The 23,236-nt window shown below is 41.8% G+C and overlaps 1 protein-coding gene across 1 annotated transcript in view; it reads left to right on the plus strand.

Moving 5' to 3' along the window:
• LOC123464400 (atrial natriuretic peptide-converting enzyme-like) overlaps positions 1-23,236 on the plus strand; it is a 108,445-nt gene that overhangs the window by 73,844 nt on the left and 11,365 nt on the right. Inside the window, exon 4 of the mRNA XM_045161241.1 lies at positions 12,171-12,378. Within this exon, the coding sequence (XP_045017176.1) occupies positions 12,171-12,378 (208 nt within the window). The remainder of the gene's footprint in view (positions 1-12,170; positions 12,379-23,236) is intronic.

A 23,236-nucleotide genomic window follows, 5' to 3' on the forward strand; every position in this document is an offset into this window, starting at 1 on the left:
GCAAGAGTGGGGGGCTAGTTTTTCATGAGTTTTGATCACTTATACATCTTTGCAGGAAGATGCTCACATTTTTGCCTGAAATAGCCAGCAGTTGGCTTGTCTGTGCATTGGCTGTGTGGTGAAGCCCCTTGACAAATGCCATCATTGACATGTAGATAACACATCTCACTTTTGCCTCCTTGATTTTTCTCTTATTGGAAACAAAATAGCCATAGTCTGGATTCAGACTTTAAGTAGGTCAAGAAGCTCATCTCTCCACAGACAGGCCCTTGTCGTCAGATTCCTTTTCCTCTTATCTCACTGGGGCCCTCTTCCTGATCCAAGAACACCACATCCTTTCAGAGCGGTGGGTCTCAGAAACCCTTCTGGCAAAGTGTTCTTTTTGTGTGAGTTGTCTAAGCACAGAGGACCACCTTCATTATTCCATTCAGCTGAGGTTGTTCTGAGCTGGGTTGACCTTGGGGCGCAGCCTGGAATAGACACGGAGCATTCCTTGGCCTCACTGGCCCCCTGGTGAAAACTTGTAACCCATCCTCCCCCAGTGCAAGGCACCAGTTACCTTTATATAAAGTGTGAGGGGAAATGCTGCTGTATTATTTGGATCACTTTCTTTTCTTTGTACCTCCAATACTTGTTTGTGGGAATAGTTGCGAGCTCTTCTAGCCGTTTTCAAAATGCACAAAACACTATCAATAACTTCAGTCACTACCTTGTTCAATGAGTCTTTTAAACTCATTTCTCCAGCTACTAAAGTTTTGTTTCCTTTGACCAACATTTCCCAGTTGTTTCCTCCATCCCCCTTCAGTTCTGGTGATCACACTCTTACTCTTCATTTTTATTAATTCTATGTTTTTAGATTCAAAATATAAATTAACTCTTGAGGCCTTTTCTTTCTTCATTTCTTTCTGCCTCCTTCCTTTCTTCCTTCCTTCCTTTCTTTAGAGAGAGAGAGAGAGAGAGGGAGAGAGAGAGAGAATGGGCACACCAGGGCCTCTAGCCACTGTAAACAAACTCCATATGCATACACCACCTTATGCATCTGCCTTGTGTGGGTACTGGGGAATTGAATCTGGGTCCTTTGGCTTTGCCAGCAAGTGCCTTAACCACTGGTTAATGGCCTTTGTTTCCTGTGCCCACCTAATACACTTAGCATAACGCTGACCAAGTTCAGCTATTTCTTCTCCCTGTTTTCTCTGGTCTTGGGCTGGAGCCTAAAGTCTCATACATTTCTCACATGCTAGACAAGTACTCCAACCCTGAGCTACATCTACGTCTGTAGCCCAGGATTTCCTTCTTTTGAAGGGCTATGTAGTAGTCCATTGTCTATACAGACTGATTTTATAAATTCATCCACTGATAAATATTAGGCTGATTTCAAACTTTGGCTGTTGTGAACAATGTTGAAATGAAATGGGAGTGCAGATAACTATTTGGTGTGGATTGAACTAGCCTTTGTATATATGCGATTGGAATGCCTAGATCATATGCTAATTGCTTTCATTTTTTTTTGAAAAGAAGTTTCTAATCCATTTAGATCCCTGACTCTCTCTCTGTCCTCTCTTTTAGTCAGGTAATTTGTCTTCTTGTTGCTGAGTTGTTTGAGTTTATTTATTCATTTATTTTTGGATATTAACCCCTTATCAGATACATGTCTCACAAACATATTCAGTCATTCCAGAGGTTATTTCTTCCCAGTGCCATCTGTCTGTTTCCTTTTCTGTGAAGATTTTGAGTTTGATATACTCTCATCTGCCTGCTTTTCCTTTTGTGCCCTATACTTTGAGGATCATGTTTTAAAATTCATTGCTCAGAATTTCTCCCTGTGTTTTCTTCTAGTATTTTTATACTTCTAGATCTTTTGTGTGAATCCAATTTGGAGGGTGGTTTTTTTTTTTTTTTTTTTTTTTTTTTTTGTGTGTGTGTGTGTATAGTACGAGGTAGTCTCTATTTTCATCAGTTTGTATGCCAATATCCATTTCTCCAACACTGGTTATTGAAGAGACTGTCCTTTGCCCATGATAAGTTCTTGGTAGTGTTTCAAAGATTAAGCGCTATGGAGATGGCTCAGGACAGCTTCCAGAGCCGGAGATCCAGGAGGGTCAGAGACGGGAGACTGTCCTAGCTCACTGCTGCCACACTGGAAAGTTTGTGACATCCCAGGTGATGACACCTCAAGTGACCCCTTCAGCTCACTGGTAACCTTGACAAGCCAGTCACCATCTTTCCTCATGACCATGTTGTCCAGGGTCTTCTAGATGTCCTTGGCCCTGGGTGAGGAGTTGCCACCCTGAGTGACCAGCAGGTAGGACACAACACAGCCCATGGCCTGCCATGGTGAAAGACCTCAAGCCTGTAGCTTCTAAAGTGATGAGGGTAGGGAGAGGAGAAGCGCTACTGGTCCTTCATGTGGAAGGTAGAATTTAACAGTGAACTCACCCCGTCTTCTGTACACATTATCAGTCTGTTCAGATTCATCCTCTAGAAACTGGGAAGAAAATAGCTTATTACAGGATATTTTTAGAGGATTATATAAGGAACTGTATACAAAATATTCAGGAAACATCAAACCTAGGGGTTGTTCAGAGATATTTTTATCATCTATTTCTTTATCTTTAAATTTCTTATACTATAAGATCAATGCATGGGGCGGGAGAGATGGCTTAGTGGTTAAGGTACTTGCCTGTGAAGCATAAGGACCCAGGTTCGATCCTCCAGATCCCCTCCCCCTCAACCTATGGTGGTTAGAGTTATGATTCCTTGACATGCAGTCAGTAGAAACTAGACCTTGAATAATCAGGTGTTACTCATTTCTCAGCCTGACAATGCATAATACCATGCTTTTAGTGGAAAATCCTCAGCTCCCAGTCAGCTATGTGATCATGGTGGTGGTAGGAGAGGGGAGGGGACACCGCAGATACTCCGTACCACACTGCGTCACCGAGGTCTATATTGTCCAGGGACCGACACGTTCAGTACAGGTGACTCATGTTTTCCTTTTCTTCTCGGTGGTCCTGGGACTGAATGTAGAGCTACACAGATGTTAAGCAAGTGCTGTACCACTGAACTGTGTTCCCAACCCTCTTGTTTTCTTCTCTTACACATTATTTCCAGGCAGAGCCTCAGCAAATCATTTAGCCTGGCCTTGGACTCACACTCTAGCAAGCAGACTCTGAACTTGTGATCCTCCTACCTCAGCCTCTTAAGTAGCTAGAATGACAGCCTGTCTAGCAGGCCTGGCTGAAAACTGCAGTTTGTAGTGGATTTATCAGAACCTGACTTCACAGAAGGTAAGGTACGTCTGTATTAGTCAGGCTGAAAATTAGACATGAGGCTATGAATATGAAGTCCCATAGATACAGGAGCACTTCAACGGCTTGATCATGGGGTCATTTGCTGCCTTCTGCAATGGGCAGTCCTCTGAATCCCACTTGAGCTGTAGCTGTCGTCTTCCAGGGCAGTTCAGCTGCTATGATTGATGTAGTGGCTTTTGATGAGCTTATTTAATGACTGTAAATCCTCAGCAGACAGGATGCGATGACAACTTAAATTTTACAATAGGAACAACAGAGACGGGCTGCAACAAGCAAAGCATTTGAATATTGACTATGACAATGAAAAATCAAAAGCTTGGTCAGGTTGTTTCTTGGCCTCTGAATTCAATATTTATGCTGTCTGAATATCTAGTTCTGGTATTGTTCTTAGAGAAGGATTTTAATTTCAAAACGGTCAGACCAAATAACAATCAGAAGTTCTCCAAATATTAATATGAAGTTGATCTTTGACTAGCTGAGCATTGCAATGGGAATTCACCAGCCATCCTGAACTGTGTGTATTCAGAGAAGTTAAGGCAAGGAGGTTTTTAAGGTAGAATGGAGATCATGTATAAATATGTATATATATGTATATATATGTGTGTGTGTGTATATATATACATACATATATATATGTATATATGTGTGTGTGTGTATGTATGTATGTATATATATATACATATATATATATATATATATATATATATATATATGATTAATTTGCAAGCAGAGAGAGACAGAGAGAAAAGAGATAGAGAGAAGGAGGGAATGGGTGCACCAGGGCCTCTAGCCACTGTGACTGAACTCCAGATGCACTTTGTGCATCTGGCTTTATGTGGGTACTGAGGAATAGAACCCGAGTTATCAGGCTTTGCAGGCAGGTGCCTTAACCACTGAGCCATATGTCCAGCCCTAAGGTCATATATTTTGAAACAATGATCCTTGCTTACAATGATCACACAAGGGTGTTGCAGGCACAAGGTTAAAGAAATGGATACTGGAAGGGACATCTGCAGAATTTTTGGATGTTGTCAAGGTCCTTGTACAAGGTTGTGGTCCTCGATGTCTTGTAGTAGGTACTGTTGCCAGGTAACCATGCATGGACATTTTTCCTTTATAACCTTCTGGCTTGACTGATTGATAGGGCTGACACAGCGACTCCATTTTGATTCTCATGACTCCCACAAAAGCTCATAGTCCTTAATCCATTTCTCATTAGAATAGCCTTGTGGTGTATGTCTCACCTTAGGAGGCAAATCTGCTTCTTTGATTATTTCTGAGCTTCCAGATTATGACTATGTTTTATCATACAGGTATTTATTTGTGTGTAAAAATATATTTAAAAAATTTAATTGAAAGAGAGAGAGATGGGGGGGGCTGGAAGAGAGAGAGAGAGAGAGAGAGAGAGAGAATGGGCACACCAGGAAGTCTAGGCAGTGCAAATGAATTCCCGACACGTCTGCTGCCTTGTGTATCTGGCTTACATGGGTACTGGGGAATTGAACCTGGGTCCTTAGGCTTCACAGGCAAGTGCCTTAACTGCTAAGCCTTCTCTCCTGTCCAAAAATTTTCTTTCTTCTTTTCTGAGGCAGGGTCTTGCCCTAGCCCAGCTGACCTGGAATTAACTATGTAGTCTCAGGCTGGCCTCGAACTCACAGCGGTCCTCCTGACCTGAGTGCATGCTTTGTTCAAAATCTCCCTTCAGCAGACTTCAAGCCCTTGATGTGTTGGGATTTTACATTATTTGGTATCATTTTATTTCTCACCAGAGAAGTGCGTGGTACATGGTAGGGACACAATCTTCCCATTTATGAATGAGGAATGAGCCAGACTCTGTACAAGACAAGAGGAGAGATGACACTTGATGTTAGAGGCAGACGCTGTTAGAAACGGACCTGGGACTGGCGGCATGTTGTGATGGTGGAGGTGGCTTGAATTAGAGTCCAGCTTTGCCATTTAACTAGCTGTGTGAACCTTGAGGGAAATCATTCAACCTTGTTTCCTCAGCTGTGAATCTGAGATAATAACCTCCAGGGAGGGCGCATGAGCAAATGTATGTGAAAAGGCCGAGAACAATTGCAAGAGGGCCATAGCTGTTCAGCAAATACCGAGGACAAAAATACACAGATGAAAGCGGACATGAGAAAGTTCAAAGCAGTATACCCACGAAAAGACTTTAGGGAGGTGATCATATGGGAACCGGCGACAAAACGGTAGGCAGACTTTATGAGAGGATTCGTAGGGAAATTTGGAAAGCAGGTTAACTCTTGTGAAGGCTTGTTGGGTCTGGAAGGCTGTGTGCCAAGAACACTGGCAATCTCACCGAATCCTTGGGCTCAGGGAATAGGGAAAATAGATTCTGAGACATCGCCATGGGTGACCTTCGGAAGCAAATCTGTGACTTCAAATGAAACATTTTAGGGTGAATTAGGGCAAACTAATTGTGCTCTGATAAAACATTGTCTCCTGGTAGCTCTTTAATTAAATGTGCAGTTGTTAAGGGAAATCAGAAAAGTCCCCAAATTTTCCTGTTAGACAAAAGATAACAACATATTTTAGAAAGTTGATTATTTTTCATTATTTCTAATTTGAAAAGTTCTTGCCTGTCAAGTGATACTATTGTTTACTCATTGTTTTGCTTTTGTTCATAGAAGCAATTTTTTTATTTGCTTTCTTAAGAAAAATTTGAAAGGACCCCCTGTTGAACTAGCTACTATGCAAGGCAAAATGAGGCACAATATTTACTACATACATTGATTGAAAATGAAATCATTTGTAGTTAAAAACACTGAATGTGAGGAATAAAAACATCATTAATATAAAACCATTTCAGCACTGAAATTCCTACTCAGCGGATCTGTATACTTCCCCTCTCTTCACCCTGCTCCCATGCCTTCGTAAATGAGATTTACCACTGATTATCATCCTCTTATGATGACTTGGAGCCGTATTATCTATGTTAGTTTGGAAAACTTAACCATTTATTCTTACTTTTGCATTAAAAGTAACCACATGCGTATGCACTTTTAAGCATGCATTTTTTTATGAAAGAGAGAGTGAAAGAGAAAGAGAGAGAGAGAGAGAGAGAGAGAGAGAGAGAGAGAGAGAGAGTTGGTGCACCAGAGATTCTAATCATTGCAATTGAACATTAGATGCATGAGCCATCTTGTGGGCATGTGTGACCTTATGTGCTCATGTCACCTTGTGTGTCTGGCTTACGTGGGATCTGGAGAGTTGAATGTGGGTCCTTAGGCTTCACAGGCAAGCACCTTAACTGTCAAGCCATCTCTCCAGCTCAAAGTATGCATTTTTAACTTTATGTGATTGCCAAGGTAGATAACAACACAATTTATCATAACTTGCAAATGAGCATCAGGGAATTTCTACGAAAGGCTATCTTTCCTTTCCATTTCTACCATCTCCAAACCCTGGTACCTGGTATCAATGTCGTTTGAGCTGAGAGATCCCTGAGTTGATCTAGAAAACAGCTGAGTTCACGTTACAGAAACAAAACAAACTCTATCATTACCACAGCTATCAGAAATACTTTGTTTTTGTATTTAAAATTATTTTCCTCTAAAATGGAAACCAATCTTGAAATGAGTGCATGCTCTGAAAATTTGCTATTAAATCATGGCTTACTAGTAGTTGTGTCCTTTAGGACTGAGGCACTAGTTAGTTTCAGTGTTTCACCAGAAGCATTGTACAATGAAGTCATTTGGTTCTCCAAATCCGTTTCTCTTTTCCAGTTCCGCACTTGAGGTCAATGTTCTAAAAACATGTAAGTTAAATAATAATAATAATTATTATTATATTGACAGTATTTTGTATGCAATTGCATATGTCAACCCTTGACCTCTAATTTCTGTGAGTTCTCAGGGAGGAAAAAATACCCCCTGCGTTTTCTCTACCACATGAAAAAAATAAGTCCTATGGAGAAGCAAGAATAAATGAGTTCATTTTCAAAGTGCTGTCCCTTGTCCCCTTCCCCACTGAGCAGAGCTTTTTCATGGTGCACAGCATGTCACTGGTTTATGAAATTCATTTCTCCCGGTGAGAACGTGCATGCATACAATACACATTTCCAAGACAATGGGATGGTCTAGGAACAACTGATATTTGACCCCATGTTGAGGCAGGAGGGATACTAAGAAATTGACACCATTGTCTGACTCTAAAAGGGCTAGAGTTAAGAGTCAGAGAAGAGTTCCTTTTCATGTTTGTTGCCCATGAGAAGATTCTTAGTGTTTCCACCCCACCTTCAATTCCAGTCTTTCTCCGCCACATGAAGGTACAATGCAGTCTGTAGTTGCTGCTCTTAGCTAGTGTTGCTACAGCATATAAATACAGGGCATTATTTTTTGTGTCTATACAAATGACTTTGAGACTTTTAAGATTTATACTATTGTTTCTGTATATGGGTGTTTTATCTCTAAGGACTTAGCTGTTAGAGAGAGAAATATTGTTTTTATTTCCTTTGTGCAATGTATTCTGCCATTAATGTAGTGTAGTCAACCCAAATAAGATTTTTCTATCTTATTTTCAAATGTCATGTTTTCTCAAATGACTTGTCAGTATTCAGTATTTTCTTTGTTTGTTTAGAGGAATGAGCCTTTTGGATATCTAATAGCTTCAAATATGGTCTACCGTCAAGTGATTTAAAAGCTGACAATCCCTAAAGTAAATGATACAATTAAAACCATAAGATGCCAGGTGTGGTAGTATATGCCACCCATCCCAGCACTCGGGAGGCAGAGGTAGGAGGATCGCTGTGAGTTCAAGGCCACTCTGAGACTATATAGTGAATTCCAAGTCAGCCTGGGCTAGAGTGAGACCCTACCTTGAAAAACCAAAACAACAACAACAACAACAACAACAAAATACTGTATAAGATGCAATAGGAATATACGGGCATGTTAGATACCCATACAAATAAAGGCCTCCGTGGTTGGAATGTGTCTGCCCCATTCCATGTGTTGGAAGCTGAATGCTCAGCATCACATTACTCAGGCATCATATTCACACTTGTGAGCTTAGTGCTTGGGATACTGAGGCAGGAGGACCATGAGTTTGACACCAATCTGGGTCACCTACCGAGACCCTGTCTTAAGAGGAGAAGGTGGTCGGGGGGAAGAAAAAGATACAAATGATATTCTTTGGCAGGTAGTTAGGATTAAATGCAGTCATCAAAGTGAGGTCCTCACGATGCCCACGGAGGCCTTATAAGAAGAATCAGAGAAGTTGGAGCTAGCAAGATTGTGCTTGCCATGTGAAACTCTACACTGCCCCAGGATGCTACAGCGTTCCCACCAACAAGAAGGACTTTATCAAATGTGACCTCTCACTCTTGGGCTCTAGACCATGAGTTAAAATAAATCTCTTTAAACTTTTTAAAAAAATTTATTTTATGTGTGTGTGTGAGAGAGGGGGTAGAGAGAGAGAGAGAGAGAGAGAGGGAGGGAGGGAATGAGTATGCCAGAACCTCTAGCCATTGCAAGGGAACTCTAGCTACATGCACCACCTAGTGCATCTGGCTGACATGGGTACTGGGGGAATCGAACCTGGGTTTTTAGGCTTCACAAGCAAGTGCCTTAACCACTTAGCAATCTCTCCAGTCCAAATCCCTTTTCTTTATAGCAGATCTACTTTGTGATACTGCTTTTTTTTTTTGTTGTTGTTGTTTGTTTGTTTGTTTGCTTTTTCTTGGTTTTCCAAGGTAGGGTCTCACTCTAGCTTAGGCTTACCTGGAATTCACTATGTAGTCTCACGGTGGCTTCGAATTCATGGCGATCCTCCTACCTCTGCCTCCCTAGTGCTTGGGATACTGAGGCAGGGATTAAAGTGCTGGGATTAAAGGCGTGTGCCACCATGTCTGGCTTGTGATACTGTTCTATTAGCATCATAAAATGGACAGATGTATCTTGTGATATTATATTCTGTTTAGCCTCTTTCTTTCATAGGCCATTAGAACTTATTTTCCTTAGGGGCTATTTTTAAAAAATATATAATATTTATTTATTTATTTGAGAGAGAGAAAGAGGGAGGGAGGAAGGGAGAGAGAGAGAGAGAGAGAGAGAGAGAGAGAGAGAGAGAGAGAGAGAGAAAGAGAGAGAGAGAGAGAAAATGGGCGCACCAGGGCCTCCAGCCACTGCAAACGAACTCCAGACGTGTGTGCCCCCTTGTGCATGTAGCTTATATGGGTCCTGTAGAATTGAACTGGGATCCTTTGGCTTTGCAGGCAAACGCCTTAACCGCTAAGCCATCTCTCCAGCCCAGGGACTCTTTTTAATGCAGTAACCCTAAGTTGCCTCCAGATGAAAGTGATTCAGAAGACAGAAGCTTCAGGTCTGGAATTTGCTCTTCATAATTATCGTCTGAGGCAGGATTCTTCTTCTTCTGAAACTAAGTTCCCTCAAGTCTAACATGGGTATGATATGTCTTCCCTGGGCTGTGAAAATGAGGTGATTCTGATTCAGAGAATCTGAGTATATATTCTGATGCCCAGCACAAGGTTGGTTTTCAGCAAATGCCTCCTTAAGTCTGAATTTTCTGTAAATTATTTAATATTTCTGATGGGAAGGATTTTACGCTCAGCTTTCACTAACAAACTTCTCTGTAACAAGCACAAACCTATAAACTTTTTTTCTTTTTTTGCGTGTATACTGCCTGTATTTTCTCCCTGAATACAATGTTCTTTCTCACTGTTCCAACCTTTGTCACTAAATAACTTGAGTGACATCTTCACGAAATCTCCTCAGAATACCCTACCTTTGCACATATGGGAAACTTAATTTTTGTGTACGTCTGCATATTTGTGCTCTGTTTCCGTATTTCTACTTGGATGTTGCTTCCTCTCCTTCTTTCCTCTCTTGTTTTATGTGTTCACTTTGGTAAGGTTCACAGATGCTCTGTGTCCTTAACTCCTCTGTCATGTTTTCTCTAAGATCCCAGGTATAGAGCAATTCTGCTATTGTCATTTGCCTTTGAAAGTGGAAATGGTGTTTTGCTGTTGCCGCACTGAGCTCAGTACATCTGAGTGATCAAAGAAGATCATCTACAATGGAGAATTTTATCTTTTCAAACATTTATTTATTTATTTACAAGGAGAGAGAGAGAGAGAGCAAGAGGAAAGAGAAAGAGGGAGAGAAGAGAGATAATGGGTGCAACAGGGCCTCCAGCCACTGAAAATGAACTCCAGATGCATGTGCTACTTTGTGTATCTGGCTTTACATGGGTACTGGGCAATTGAACCCAGGTAGTTAGGCTTTGCAGACAAGTGCCTTAATCACTGAGGAATTTCTCCATCCAGACAATTTTATCCTTTAAGGAAGTGTTGGGCTCTTTGGTCTAATGACTACAACTGGTCATTTGAGGGAAGGTCTTCCTTTAGGTTTAAGGAGATGGGGATGTTGGAAGAAAGGTAAGATTATAAATGTATGTCACAGGAGACCACGAGAAGACAGAGACTCAGGAGTCATCTGTCTGAATGACAAGTAGAAAGAGTGGGACATCCTGCTTGTAGCCAGTGCATTGATGCTGCTACACATGGGAAAGACAGTTTGTTCATCGTACCAGACCTGCAGGCTGATTTGCTGACGCTGCTTTTGTTAAGACACAGTTAGCCTTATGTTTGGAAAGGATATTCCCATCATTTCTCCGAGACGTACATAACACCCAGAAGGCATGTTCCTATTTTGTTGAATTTTCCCTTCTAATTTTTTTTTACACCTCTCAAAATTAATTGTTCCACTGAGTTTCTAAAGCCTGAAGTTTCTGATTCTAAATAGCAGCTCCCTTAACTAACAATTTCACACTTTTAATTAAGTTAAAAGCAATAACTCTTTATTAAACCCATAAGAACACATAGACTAAAAAAGAATTATGAAACAAATTGCTCAGTAAATGAAACCATGCCAACATTTTGCTTTATATTGGACCAACAAGGCAAGTTTCTGGAATGGCAGAATTAGGTAGGTCATGGGTGTGCGATGCTCAGAATGGTCGGATCTATAGGGAAACAAAGTCAGAGGCTCTTAGCTAATTCTGAACTGTGATTATAAGCAGGGCTGCCAATCCTTGTGAGTATTGAGAAGTGAGATCATGGTACGCAGTTGGTTTCATAATTTGCTTCTTGTGCTTAGTAGGTTTTTAGCATCATCTCATGTGATTAGTCCTCTACATCACTTTTCATATCACAGAATTAAATATTCTGTTGCTTGATCCATAATATTTTAAAGCAATACTATGCTAAATGTTTAGATTTTGATTTTTGAAAAATGTGAATTATTAAAAGATGAAAATCCCTGTAGATAAATCTATGTTCAGAACCATGATGATTTTCTTAGGATGAGTTTCTGTACATGATATTGCAATGTCAAAGAATATGCATGTTTGCAAAATTAAGCTAGGGGTGGTGGCGCATGCCTTTTATCTCAGCACCTGGGAGGCAGAGGTAGGAGGATCACCATGAGTTTGAGGGCACCCTGTGACTACATAGTGAATTCCAGGTCTGCCTCAGCTAGAGTTAGACCCTTCATCGAAAAAACAAAATAAATAAATGAATAAATAAATAAACAAAAATAGATAAAAATAAATAAAAATAAAAACAGTACATATTGTCCTTCCTGGCCTCACAGCAGATCTGTCATGAGAGTGTATATTTCTCAGGACACAATTGGTCTCTCTTCATAAATATTTGTGAGCTGTTTCATCATCATAAGCACTTACAAATGTAATCTGTGCATATAAGTATATGGCCACGATGATTCTTAGCTGTTGTCATATAGAATTTGTTATGAGCGCATTGGTCTGTCGTATCGGGTGTGTCCACTTCTAAATGTAATGCTCCCTCCTTCCCAGGCGCCTGCACGAACATCACTCACAGCCTGTGTCAGATTCTGCCCTACCACAGCACCTCAGCCCTCTTCTTCTCGATTGTCAAAATCATGGACGTGGAGAAGTTCCTCAAGTTTTTCACATACCTGCACCGCCTCGGTTGCTATCAGCACATCATGCTGTTCGGCTGCGGCCTCGCCTTCCCTGAGTGCGTCATGGACGGGGATGACAGGTATCTTGCGATCAAATCGTTCAGCGATCGGGAGTCCAGTTAGGTGCTGGGGACAGATGTCCAGGAGACACGAAGTGATCCTGATCTGCAACCTTTGGTTGTCACTGCTCTTGGAAATGCTAATTATGATCCTTTGAAACTCAAGTGTTCAGAAAGCGTGGAACGGTTTTAGTTACGGGAAGAGAGATTGTTCTGTGTGTTACACTGATGGTGTCAGAAAGACCATCTTATGGCAAGAGGTAGAAAGTATATTGAAGAAGTGGTGGGAAGAATTTGTGGACAAGGCTATTCATGGAGGGCAGAGAGAACAAGTAAGTGGTGGGGTAGCACTAGGGTTCCTTGATTAGGGGGTACAGTTCTACCCCTCAAGTCTTGGCAGGAAGAAAAGTCCAGCAGTACTTGGAAAATTGTAGCTGTGGGTGAGTGATCTCTGAAACATCGGGTGCTGTATGACCCAGGACAGAAGGGCATAGCCACTTGCTGTGCATCAATCCGACGGGGCAGAGAAAGGACAAATACTCCGACCTCCCTCACTTCCCACCCTGCTATCTGGTGTGCATTTACCAACCATGAGGGGACAAAGCACGTGTGATTTCTGTGAGTGTGGTGAGCCAGAGCCAAAATCTCATTCATGTCTCATCAGCAACGAAGTCGCAAATCGTATCATCTAAATCAAGTACGGATGACCTTCTGGGTGGTTCTTTCCACTTACACTGGGACCCAGTGTGGGAAATGGGGGGGGGGGACAGAGAGTAGATGTGGAGGATCACAGGCTACTCAGCACAGTGTCAAACAGGATTTTCAACAAGAACAATCTGATCAAAAGACAAATGGGGGCTGGAGAGATGGCTTAGCGGTTAAGCGCTTGCCTGTGAAGCCTAAGGACCCCGGTTCGAGGCTCGGTTCCCCAGGTCCCACGTTAGCCGGATGCACAAGGGGGCGCACGCGTCTGGAGTCCGTTTGCAGAGGCTGTCGCTCTCAAATAAATAAATAAATAAAAATTAAAAAAAAAAAGACAAATGGGCTAAAGGGTCTGTTTTCACTGTGGTTCCCGTCTGCTGAAATCTTCTTTTGGAAGATTTGCACTGTCACCTTTCTGGGTGGATGTCGGCACCTGTTCCCTCAGGCCGGAGGTGCTTGAAGGATCTGTTTCTGAAACATAAACTTAAAATGGCAAACACATAATACTGCCTCCATGAAGTAGGGTGTTTGCTTGACTCATTGCGTGGCGGCATAAAGTAAAAACAATGAGGACATTTCAAAGACAGAAAGGCTCTAGACTAAAAGGACATGAAGGGGATGTGAATAAAATTGGATGGAAATGCAATACTGATGTTTTGTATGTAAATTGACCATACATGAAGCTAAAAAATGGCCAGTTGGCACTTGAAAGCAACAACGAAAAGGATGTCACAGAACATTTGCAGCACAAAGTATATATATTTAAAAATCCAAAACATATACCAAATGCATATTTACATGTAAGTCAATCATTATTATTTTTTTTTTTTAGATTGAAATGTTGGGAAGTTTTCAGAACAGCAGTGTTAGAATCAATTGCATTTTTAGTGAAAAATAGGTTGCATGTTACTTGCACTAATTTAGTTAGTGTGTAAAATATATTGGGCAAAGGCATTTGTCATTTTTAATGGAAAGATCCTGTATTTGTCATTGCTTTGAGGTAGAGTGAAAACAGTAGATGCTGAAGTACATTAGCAGATGCAGTATGTAGAGAAATGCAAAATGGCAAGGCCACAGTTGCAGAGGTTCTTGTGGCGCACACATACAGAGAAACTTAATTTGGTTTTTCTCGTGAGCTGCAATATGGGATGGTTGGGCTAGGAGTCTGGATCAGAGGGAGAATGCTTGTCTAGCATGTGTAAAGTCTTGGGTTCAATCCCCAGCACTTCAAAAAATAGATTTAGGGCTGGAGATATGGCTTAGTGGTTAACACACTTGCCTACAAAGCCAAAGGACCCAGGTACAATTCTCTACTACCCCTGTAAGCCAGTTGCACAAGAGGGTGCATGTGTCTAGAGTTCGTTTGCAGTAGCCAGAGACCCTGGTGCACCCATTCCCTCTCTCTCTCTCTCTGTCTCCCTTCAACTTTCTTTCTCTCTCTCAAATAAATAAAAATAAAATATTTGAAAATAGATTTAAGGGCTGTAGAGATGGCTTAGCACTTAAGGTACTTGCCTGCGAAGCTTAAGGACCCATGTTCAACTCTCCAGATCCCACGTAAGCCAGATGCACAAAGGTGAGGCAAACACAAGGTTGCGTGTGCCCACTAGATGGTGCAAGCATCTGGAGTTCCATTGTTGTGGCTGAGGCCCTGGTACACCAATTCTCCCTCTCCTCTCTCAAAAAAAGAAAGATTTTAAAATTTGAGATGGTCAGAAAGAGGTCCTTTACGTTCCTAGATTGTGATGACATAATGTGATGGTTGTGTTAATTTTCTAGGGCTGTTTCATGCAAGTTGTTTCATGGTGGGTGGCTGAGAGAACAGAAATGTATTCTCTCATATTCTGCAGACTGGGAGTCCAGGAGTCTACGGATCTCTTTCCCAGGGACCAGGAAGAGAATTCATTTATTTCCTTTGTCAGTTTTGGTTTTATGGCCACATCGTTCTTGCTTCTGCCTGTCTTCCCTCCTCTTATCTGAGTTTTTATGTCTCCCCTCTTCTGCCTCTTATAAGGACCCTGCCATTGGGTTTAGGGCCTGTTTCCACAGTCATACAATTTAGAATCATATATTCACCTCAAGCTCCTAAATTAAGTCCACAAAGACCTTTTCTCCAAGTAATATCACATTCACAGGTTCTAGAAGTTAGGACTTGGACATCTGTCTTTGGAGGCCACAGTCAACACACAGCAGTGGTCAGAAAGCAGAAGGATGGAGCCATGCATCAGGATGTCTTTATCTACAACCTTATACAATGGGTATGAGGTCTAAGTGACATGCAGTGCTTGGGACACTGCTTAGCCTTTATGAAGAGCTCCATAAGACTGGGAAGATGGCTGAGCAGTTCAAGGTACTTGCTTGCAAAGCCTGATGGCTCAGGGTTTGATTCTCTGGTACTCATGTAAAGCCAGCTGCATAAAGTAGTATCTGAAATTCACCAACAGTGGCAAGAAGGAGGTCCTGGTAAAAGAGGTTCTGGTGTGCCCATGTTTTCCTCCTCCTCCTCCTTCTACTTTCTCTCTCTCTTTGCCTATAGATAATTAGATAAAAATATTTTTTTAAAGAGTACTTGAAAATCTTTTAGAAAGGACTGGGAAGACGGCTTAGTGGTTAAGGTGCCTGCCTGCGAAGCCTAAGGACCTATGTTCAACCCTCCAGATCCCATGTAAGCCAGACACACAAGGTGACATAAGCTTGCAAGGTCTCACATGCACACAAGGTGACACATGCTTCTGGAGTTTGATTGCAGTGGCTGGGTACCCTGGTGTACCAATTCTCTTTCTCACTCTCTTTGTCTCAAAAAAGAAAAAAAAAAAAGAATTAATTCCAGAAGCAAACAAAGTGAAGAGCACATAGATGTCCCTCTAATACACACTAAACGTTGAAAGACTATACAAAACGTACAATGCTGTGGATGCAACAAAACCAGGCAAAATGGAAAAGTCTTTCAGAGCCTGATTCTTATTGCATTTATGCTTCTTTTCCAGTTTACTCAGATCTGTATAGAATGACTTCTCTGTGAGCTCCTGTGAGCACACAGAAAGAATAGGAGGCCATTCAGTGTCCAGGACTTTAAATTCATTTTGATTACCCTTTTATTCTAATTCAATCTGTACTTGAACCAACCCTTGTAAAGTTCTGGTTAAGCTGCCCATAATTTTCAGGGTACTTTTAGATAAATTAGTTTTTCCTCTGACCTGACTTACCCTTTGATAAATGCACCAACACAAGACTTTTTCATTTTCTGTTATAATGAATAATAATTTATAGTTGGTTTTCAAGTGTTCATTGGGGATTTATCCTATTTTTATTATTGAATTCATTATTATATTTAGTTTTATAATTACACTTTCAGACCATGCTTCCTGCTGTCATTTAGCATGTACATGGGAACTACAACCTAATTTAATAAGCAAACTAAGTTTAGCAAAGTACAATGTATTATAGAAAATAAATTATAAGGTCAAACATATTTCACTATTTTTGATCATCTATTATTATACTATTTAGTTTTCCTTACTACTCAAATAAAGGAAGAAATGCTTGTTTTCCATCCTACAAGGAAAATAGTTAATTAATAACAGTTAGAATTTAATTTTAAAAGATAATAGTTGGGCCTAACTCAGTTCTGGGACTGTGATTTACCAGCCAGAACCTATGGTTTTAGGGAACTTCTGCTCAGACTATTTCCCCCCTCCCCCCTTGTTAAGGGTTATGTCTTTTTTGTTTGTTTGCTTTTGAGATGAGCCCAACAGACTGGCCTTTATTAAGAAGAAGAAAAAGAAGAAGAGAGAGAGAGAGAGAGATGAGAGAGAGAACTGGTGCACCAGGGTGTCCAGCCACTGCAATCAAATTCTAGACACTTGGGTCTCCTGTGTGACCTTGTGCACTGTGTCACCTGTGTGTCTGGCTTAAGTGGGACTTGAAGAGTTAGACATGGGTCCTTAGGCTTCACAGGCAAGCACCTTAAACACTAAGCCATCTCTCCGGCCAAAGGGTATGTCTTTTAATATGCTAACCAGGAGGGCATTTTCCTTGGTACTAGTCATGCTGTCATTGGTTTGTGTATTTCCCTCCATCCTCCCTTCCGTACATACCTCCGAGTCACTGCTACCCCCTGTATTCTGTCCCTAAGATAAAAAGAAGGTGAAAGGAGAGAATTGACATCCTGAGGGTGTCCTTTGACCTCTATACTTGCAACATGGCATGCACTATAAAAATTTAAAACAAAAATGAATAATGGTATAATTACTAGTGTTTGTAAATGGAAAATGAAATGAGGAAACCATAGCTTAAAGAAGGTTCACTTTTTTTAAAAGTATTTTATTTTATTTTTTTGTTTATTTTTATTTATTTATTTGAGAGAAACAGAGAGAGAGAGAGAAAGAGGCAGATAGAGAGAGAGAGACAGAGAATGTGTGTGCCAGGGCCTCCAGCCACTGCAAATGAACTCCAGATGCGTGCGCCCCCTTGTGCATCTGGGTCCTGGAGAATCGGGCCTTGAACCGGGATCCTTAGGCTTCACAGGCAAGCACTTAACCACTAAGCCATCTCTCCAGCCCAGAAGGTTCACTTTTATGGTTTACCATTTGACATAAAAATAAAGAAAGCAGAATACAAAAAAAAAAAATAATAATAATAGTGAGGCATATAAATAGTATAGCTTTTAACCTGTTTCCTTTGAGATTCCGTAACTATATTATATATTGTAATAATGGACCTTAAAAATTTAAATCTATTGGGCTGGAGAGATGGCTTAGTGGTTAAGCGCTTGCCTATGAAGCCTAAGGACCCCGGTTCGAGGCTCGGTTCCCCAGGTCCCACGTTAGCCAGATGCACAAGGGGGCGCACGCGTCTGGAGTTCGTTTGCAGAGGCTGGAGGTCCTGGCACACCCATTCTCTCTCTCCCTCTATCTGTCTTTCTCTCCGTGTCTGTCGCTCTCAAATAAATAAATAAATAAATAAAATTTAAAAAAAATCTAATTTATTTATATTTTATACTTTATTTATATATTTGAGAGAGAGAGAGAAACATAGCAAGAGAGAGAGAGAGAGAGAATGGGGGCACCAGGGCCTCCAGCCACTGTAAACAAACTCCAGATGCGTGTATCACCTTGTGCATCTGGCTTATGTGGGTCCTGGGGAATTGAACAGTGGTTCTTTGCCTTTGCAGTCAAGTGCCATGACCACTAAGCCATTTCTCCAGCCCTTATTTTTATTTTAAAAATATTTTTATTTATTTTCAAGAGAGAGAGAGAGAGAGAGACAGAGAGAGAGAGAGAGAGAGAGAATGGGCATGCCAAGGGCTCTTTTGTTGCAAATAAATTCCAGACTTTAGAACTCACCAAGGAAGAGAATTATAGATTCTTTCCATGATTGGATCCTCAACATTCAGAATAGTGCCCAGCACATAATAGCTGCTTAACAAATGCACCACTTTGTGCATCTGGCTTTATGTGGGTACTGGGGAATTGAACCTAGATATCAGGCTTTGCAAGCAAGTTCCTTAACTACTGAGACATTTCTCTAGCCTAAAGGTTTTTATTTTGGACTGTGGTTGCTTTCTATAAAATGGATATTATGTATTACAATATAGTCTACTTGAAGGGGCACAGAACCCATCTGGCATTGCACTTGAAAGCTTGGAGGAAGGTGAGACGAATTTAGCATCACTCTGCCAATGGTTGGTGATAGGCTGTGGACACCTTGGTGAGCCTTCCTGACCCTCGGGAATGAGAAACTTCCAAACAGGGTCTGTTGGTGTGTGCCTGTGTGTGGATTTTTTTGGAGGATTTATAGAAAGTGCTCATGTATGGTCTCTACAATCTGGCACCAAAGTTCTCCATGAAGCCAGTCTCTCCCATGGTTGATCAAGCATGAATTTGTGGGAGAGTACACTTCGTGCGTGCATTCTTTCAGAAGCAAGTTTCATCTTGGCTTCATCTTCCATTTACTAAGCTGCTGTCCATTAGCTGCCAGAGTGATTATTATTAAAAAAAACCAAGTTGTATAGTGTCATCCCCTCTGCCTCTCTTCTCTCAGGGACTGTCCATTCCCAGAGTGTTGGAAACCCTTCTTGCTTTGCTGGTATTGTGGACCAGGTTCCATACTCACTGACCCGTTTTGTAGAACTCAAAAGTACAATCCTCTTTGGAGCATCCTTTGTACTTGCTGGTCCTGCTGGTCCCTTTTCCAGGAAAGAGCTCTCCTCCCACATTCACACTTGAAGCCCTGGGCCACAACTTCCTCTGCGCAGAGAAGCCTTCTCGGAACATCCATTGTCTTTTCACTGTAGCACGGTGGTGTCTTGTCTGTCTGATTTTAGAACTCACTGTGGAAGAGAATTGTGCTTAGTATATAATAGCGGCTTAATACATATTTGTGGAATGAAGAAATAGGTCAATGGAGGGCTGGGGAGATGGCTCAGCAGTTACAGGTATTTGCTTGCAAAGCCTGTTCTCATGGTTGCGTGGGTTCAATTCCCCAGGTACTCATATAAAGCTGGATAGACATTTATTAGTAGCAGCGAGTGACCTTGGCATGCACGTGCATGCACATGCACACACACACACACACACACACACAAATAAGCAAATAAAACTTAAAAACACAAAAAGAAATAGGTCAATGGAAGTTCAAAATATACTGCCTGTAGTTATAATTTTTTCAAAAATTTATTTATTTATTTGAGAGAGAGATTGAGAAAGAGGTAGGGAGGGAGAGAGAGAGAATGGGCGCACCAGGACCACCAGCCACTGCAAACAAACTCCAGGCCCATGTGTCATCTTGTACATCTGGCTCATGGGGGCACTGGGGAAAAGAACCTGGGTCCTTAGACTTCATAGGCAAGCACCTTAACTACTAAGCCATCTCTCCAGCACAGTTATAATTTTGTTTTGCAAAATTGAAATATTCCTGAAAATTTATATCTGCGGTCAGATGTGTTACCATTGTACAATGAGGTTGCACATTTATATCTGAATCAAACTTCATGTGACTATTGAAAAGCTGCAATTCAGAAGTGACTTGGAGGATATTTCCAGACATGCATTGGCTCCCCTTGCATGAGCTAAGCTGGCAGAGCAGGCAGGAAAGACTACTCTGCCCTCCGCCTGCGCTGTTGCTTGGCACTTGGCTCACGTGAGGAGGAGTTAAGAGAATGGGGAGTGTGTATTCCTGAGGCCACGCCATGGCCCTCCTCAATGTCTCTGAGCCATGGATGTGGAAGACAAACCACACTTCTGGGTTCTATCACTGGGCAAAGATAGACTCATCATCAAAAGTCATTGAGGGGGTGGAGGGATGGCTTAACGATTAAGGCATTTGCCTGCAAAGCCAAAAGGACCCAGGTTCGATTCCCCAGGCAATTAGTCAGATGTACAAGGGGGCACACACATCTGGAGTTTGTTTGCAGTGGCTGGAGGCCCTGGTGTGCCCATTCTCTCTCTCTCTCCCTCTTTCTCTGTCAAATAAATAAATCAATAAAAAGAAAATATTTAAAATGTCATTGAGAAGTAATATTCCACTTAACCAAAGAAAGACCTTGTAGCTAATAGATTTCTGTGTGCATAGAATTGTTCTTTGAGGAAATGGTGGGGTGCTATCACTGAATTGTGTTTAACCTGGTTGGTGAGACTGTACTGGAGATGTTGGGTAAGAAATCCAGGATCTTATAGAAAAAAAATGTTTTCCTGTTGGATTAAGGGACCGGTCTGTTCACAGTGGCTTGTGGCACTGAGTCATAAACCTAAAAACCATAAAACCACGCGAATGAAAATGAGTTTATCTTGCTCTCACAGGCTGTTTGGTGCTGGAATTCTGTCTAGTGCGTGTGTTGATGTCCTCGGGTTTCCCCCGCCCACCCTCTCACTGCCTTTTCTCCTTCCTCCTCTCACATCACATGCAGGCGTCTGGCCGTTGCTCTTGTGTTAAGTCTCAAAGAATCCTGATAATTGTTGCTTTTGTGTTTGGGTTAGGAGAAATAATCAGGGAATCCACTTGAAGGTCCTGCGAGGGGACATGGTGACACCCGATGGACTATAGACAGTAAGGGCATATGGTTTATATCTCCTGTCACATAGGGCAGGGCTGAATGAATTCCAAGACCTTTGATTTGTACCAAGTGGGCTTTGCACATTGGGACCCTTGCTTAAAAATGTCCAGTAAGTGCTCAAGAGATTGCTTAGTGGTTAAGGTGCTTGCCGGCAAAGCCTACAGACCCAGGTTCGCTTCCGCAGTTCTCACATAAGCCAGATGCACAAGGTGGTGCATGCATCTGGAGGTTGTTTGCAGTGGCTGGAGGCCCAGGTGTACCCATTCTCTCTATATATCTGCCTCTCTCTCTCCAATAAGTAAATAAATAAAAAATAATGTTCAATAAATATTTAAAGTGGGGCTGGAGAGATGGTTTAGTGATTAAGCACTTGCCTGTGAAGCCTAAAGACTCAGGTTCGAGGCTCAATTCCCCAGGACCCATGTAAGCCAGATGCACAAAGGGGTGCACGAGTCTGGAGTTCGTTTGTAGTGGCTGGAGGCCCTGGTGTACCCATTCCTTCTCTCTAGATATGTCTCTCTCTCTCTCTCTCTCTCTCTCTCTCTCTCTCTCTCTCTCTCTGTGACTGTTGCTTTCTAATAAATAAATAAAAGCAAACAAAAAAATTTAAGGTGTCAGTTTCAGGGAGATGTTAAATTACGTGCTTGAATGCTGAGTGTCTTGGACTTTTGCTCAAAGATAAGCAGTTCATGACAGAAAATAGAACTTCTGACTCCAGACCTTAAAGTCTGCCCCACCCCAGCTTGTGCCTCATCATTAATCCTAAATTATGGTTCTACAATCTCAACCATAAATTGGATTGGGGTTTTGCTATGTTGCTATCTTCCATTTGACTGCATCCACTTTTTAAGATTTTTGTATGTATGTGTGAGTGGTATGTGTGGTGTGTGTTTAGATGCATGCGTTCTGTGCACATGCATGCAGAGACCAGAGGAAAATTCAGATGTCTTTGTCTGTTGTTCTCCTATTTATCTTATTTACTTCAGAGAGAGAGAGAAAGAGAGAGAGAGGGGAAAGGGGAGTGCCAGGGTCTTCAACTGCTGTAAATGAACTCTAGATGCATGCACCACCTTGTGCATTTGGCTTATAGTGGGTCCTGGGGAATCAAACCTGGGTCCTTCGGCTTTGCAGGTCAATGCCATAACCTTTAAGCCATCTGTTCAGCCCTTGAGCTCCCATTTTTGAGTAAGACTCACTGACAAAGGTACCCAGAGACCATTCTATTTCTGACCCTTCAGCACTGGGGTACTGATATACATGGCCAAGTCTGGCTGTTTACAGGGATGTTGAGGATAGAACTCGGGTTTTCACGCTTGCATAGTAAGAGCTCCTATCTGCTGAGCCATCTCTTTAGCCCTCATTTTGTAAACTTTTACTGAAATTTTAAGTAGATAGGTAAAAACTCTAGGCATATTTTCTTTCTTCTTCTTCCTCTTCTTCCTCCTCCTCTTCTTTTTTTTTTTTTTTTTTTTTTTTTTTTTAATTTGAGAGCGACAGACACACAGAGAAAGACAGATAGAGGGAGAGAGAGAATGGGCGCGCCAGGGCTTCCAGCCTCTGCAAACGAACTCCAGATGCGTGCGCCCCCTTGTGCATCTGGCTAACGTGGGACCTGGGGAACCGAGCCTTGAACCGAGGTCCTTAGGCTTCACAGGCAAGCGCTTAACCGCTAAGCCATCTCTCCAGCCCCCTCCTCCTCTTCTTCTTCCTCCTCCTCCTCCTCCTCTTCTTCTTCCTTTTGATATAGGGCCTCACTCTAGCCCAGGCAAACCTGGAATTCACTATGTAGTCTCAGGGTGGCCTCGAACTCACAGCGATCCTTATACCTTTGCCTCCCAAGTGTTGGGATTAAACACGTGCAATACCACTCCCAGCATATTTTATTTCTTTTGGCCACTAGCAGCAGAAGAAATTAATGTTTAGAGAAATAATGCATGCTCACAATTCCCCCCACCCTTTTTTTTTTTTGTTGAGATAGGGTCTCGCTCTACCCTAGGCTGACCTGGAATTCACTATGGAGTCTCAGCATGGCCTCGAACTCACAGTAATCCTCCTATCTCTGCCTCCTGAGTGCTAGGATTAAAGGAATGTGCCACCACACCCTTTAAAAAGGCTTAGCTTCTT

Source organism: Jaculus jaculus, chromosome 11, assembly GCF_020740685.1.
Source record: "Jaculus jaculus isolate mJacJac1 chromosome 11, mJacJac1.mat.Y.cur, whole genome shotgun sequence".
Lineage (NCBI taxonomy): Eukaryota > Metazoa > Chordata > Mammalia > Rodentia > Dipodidae > Jaculus > Jaculus jaculus.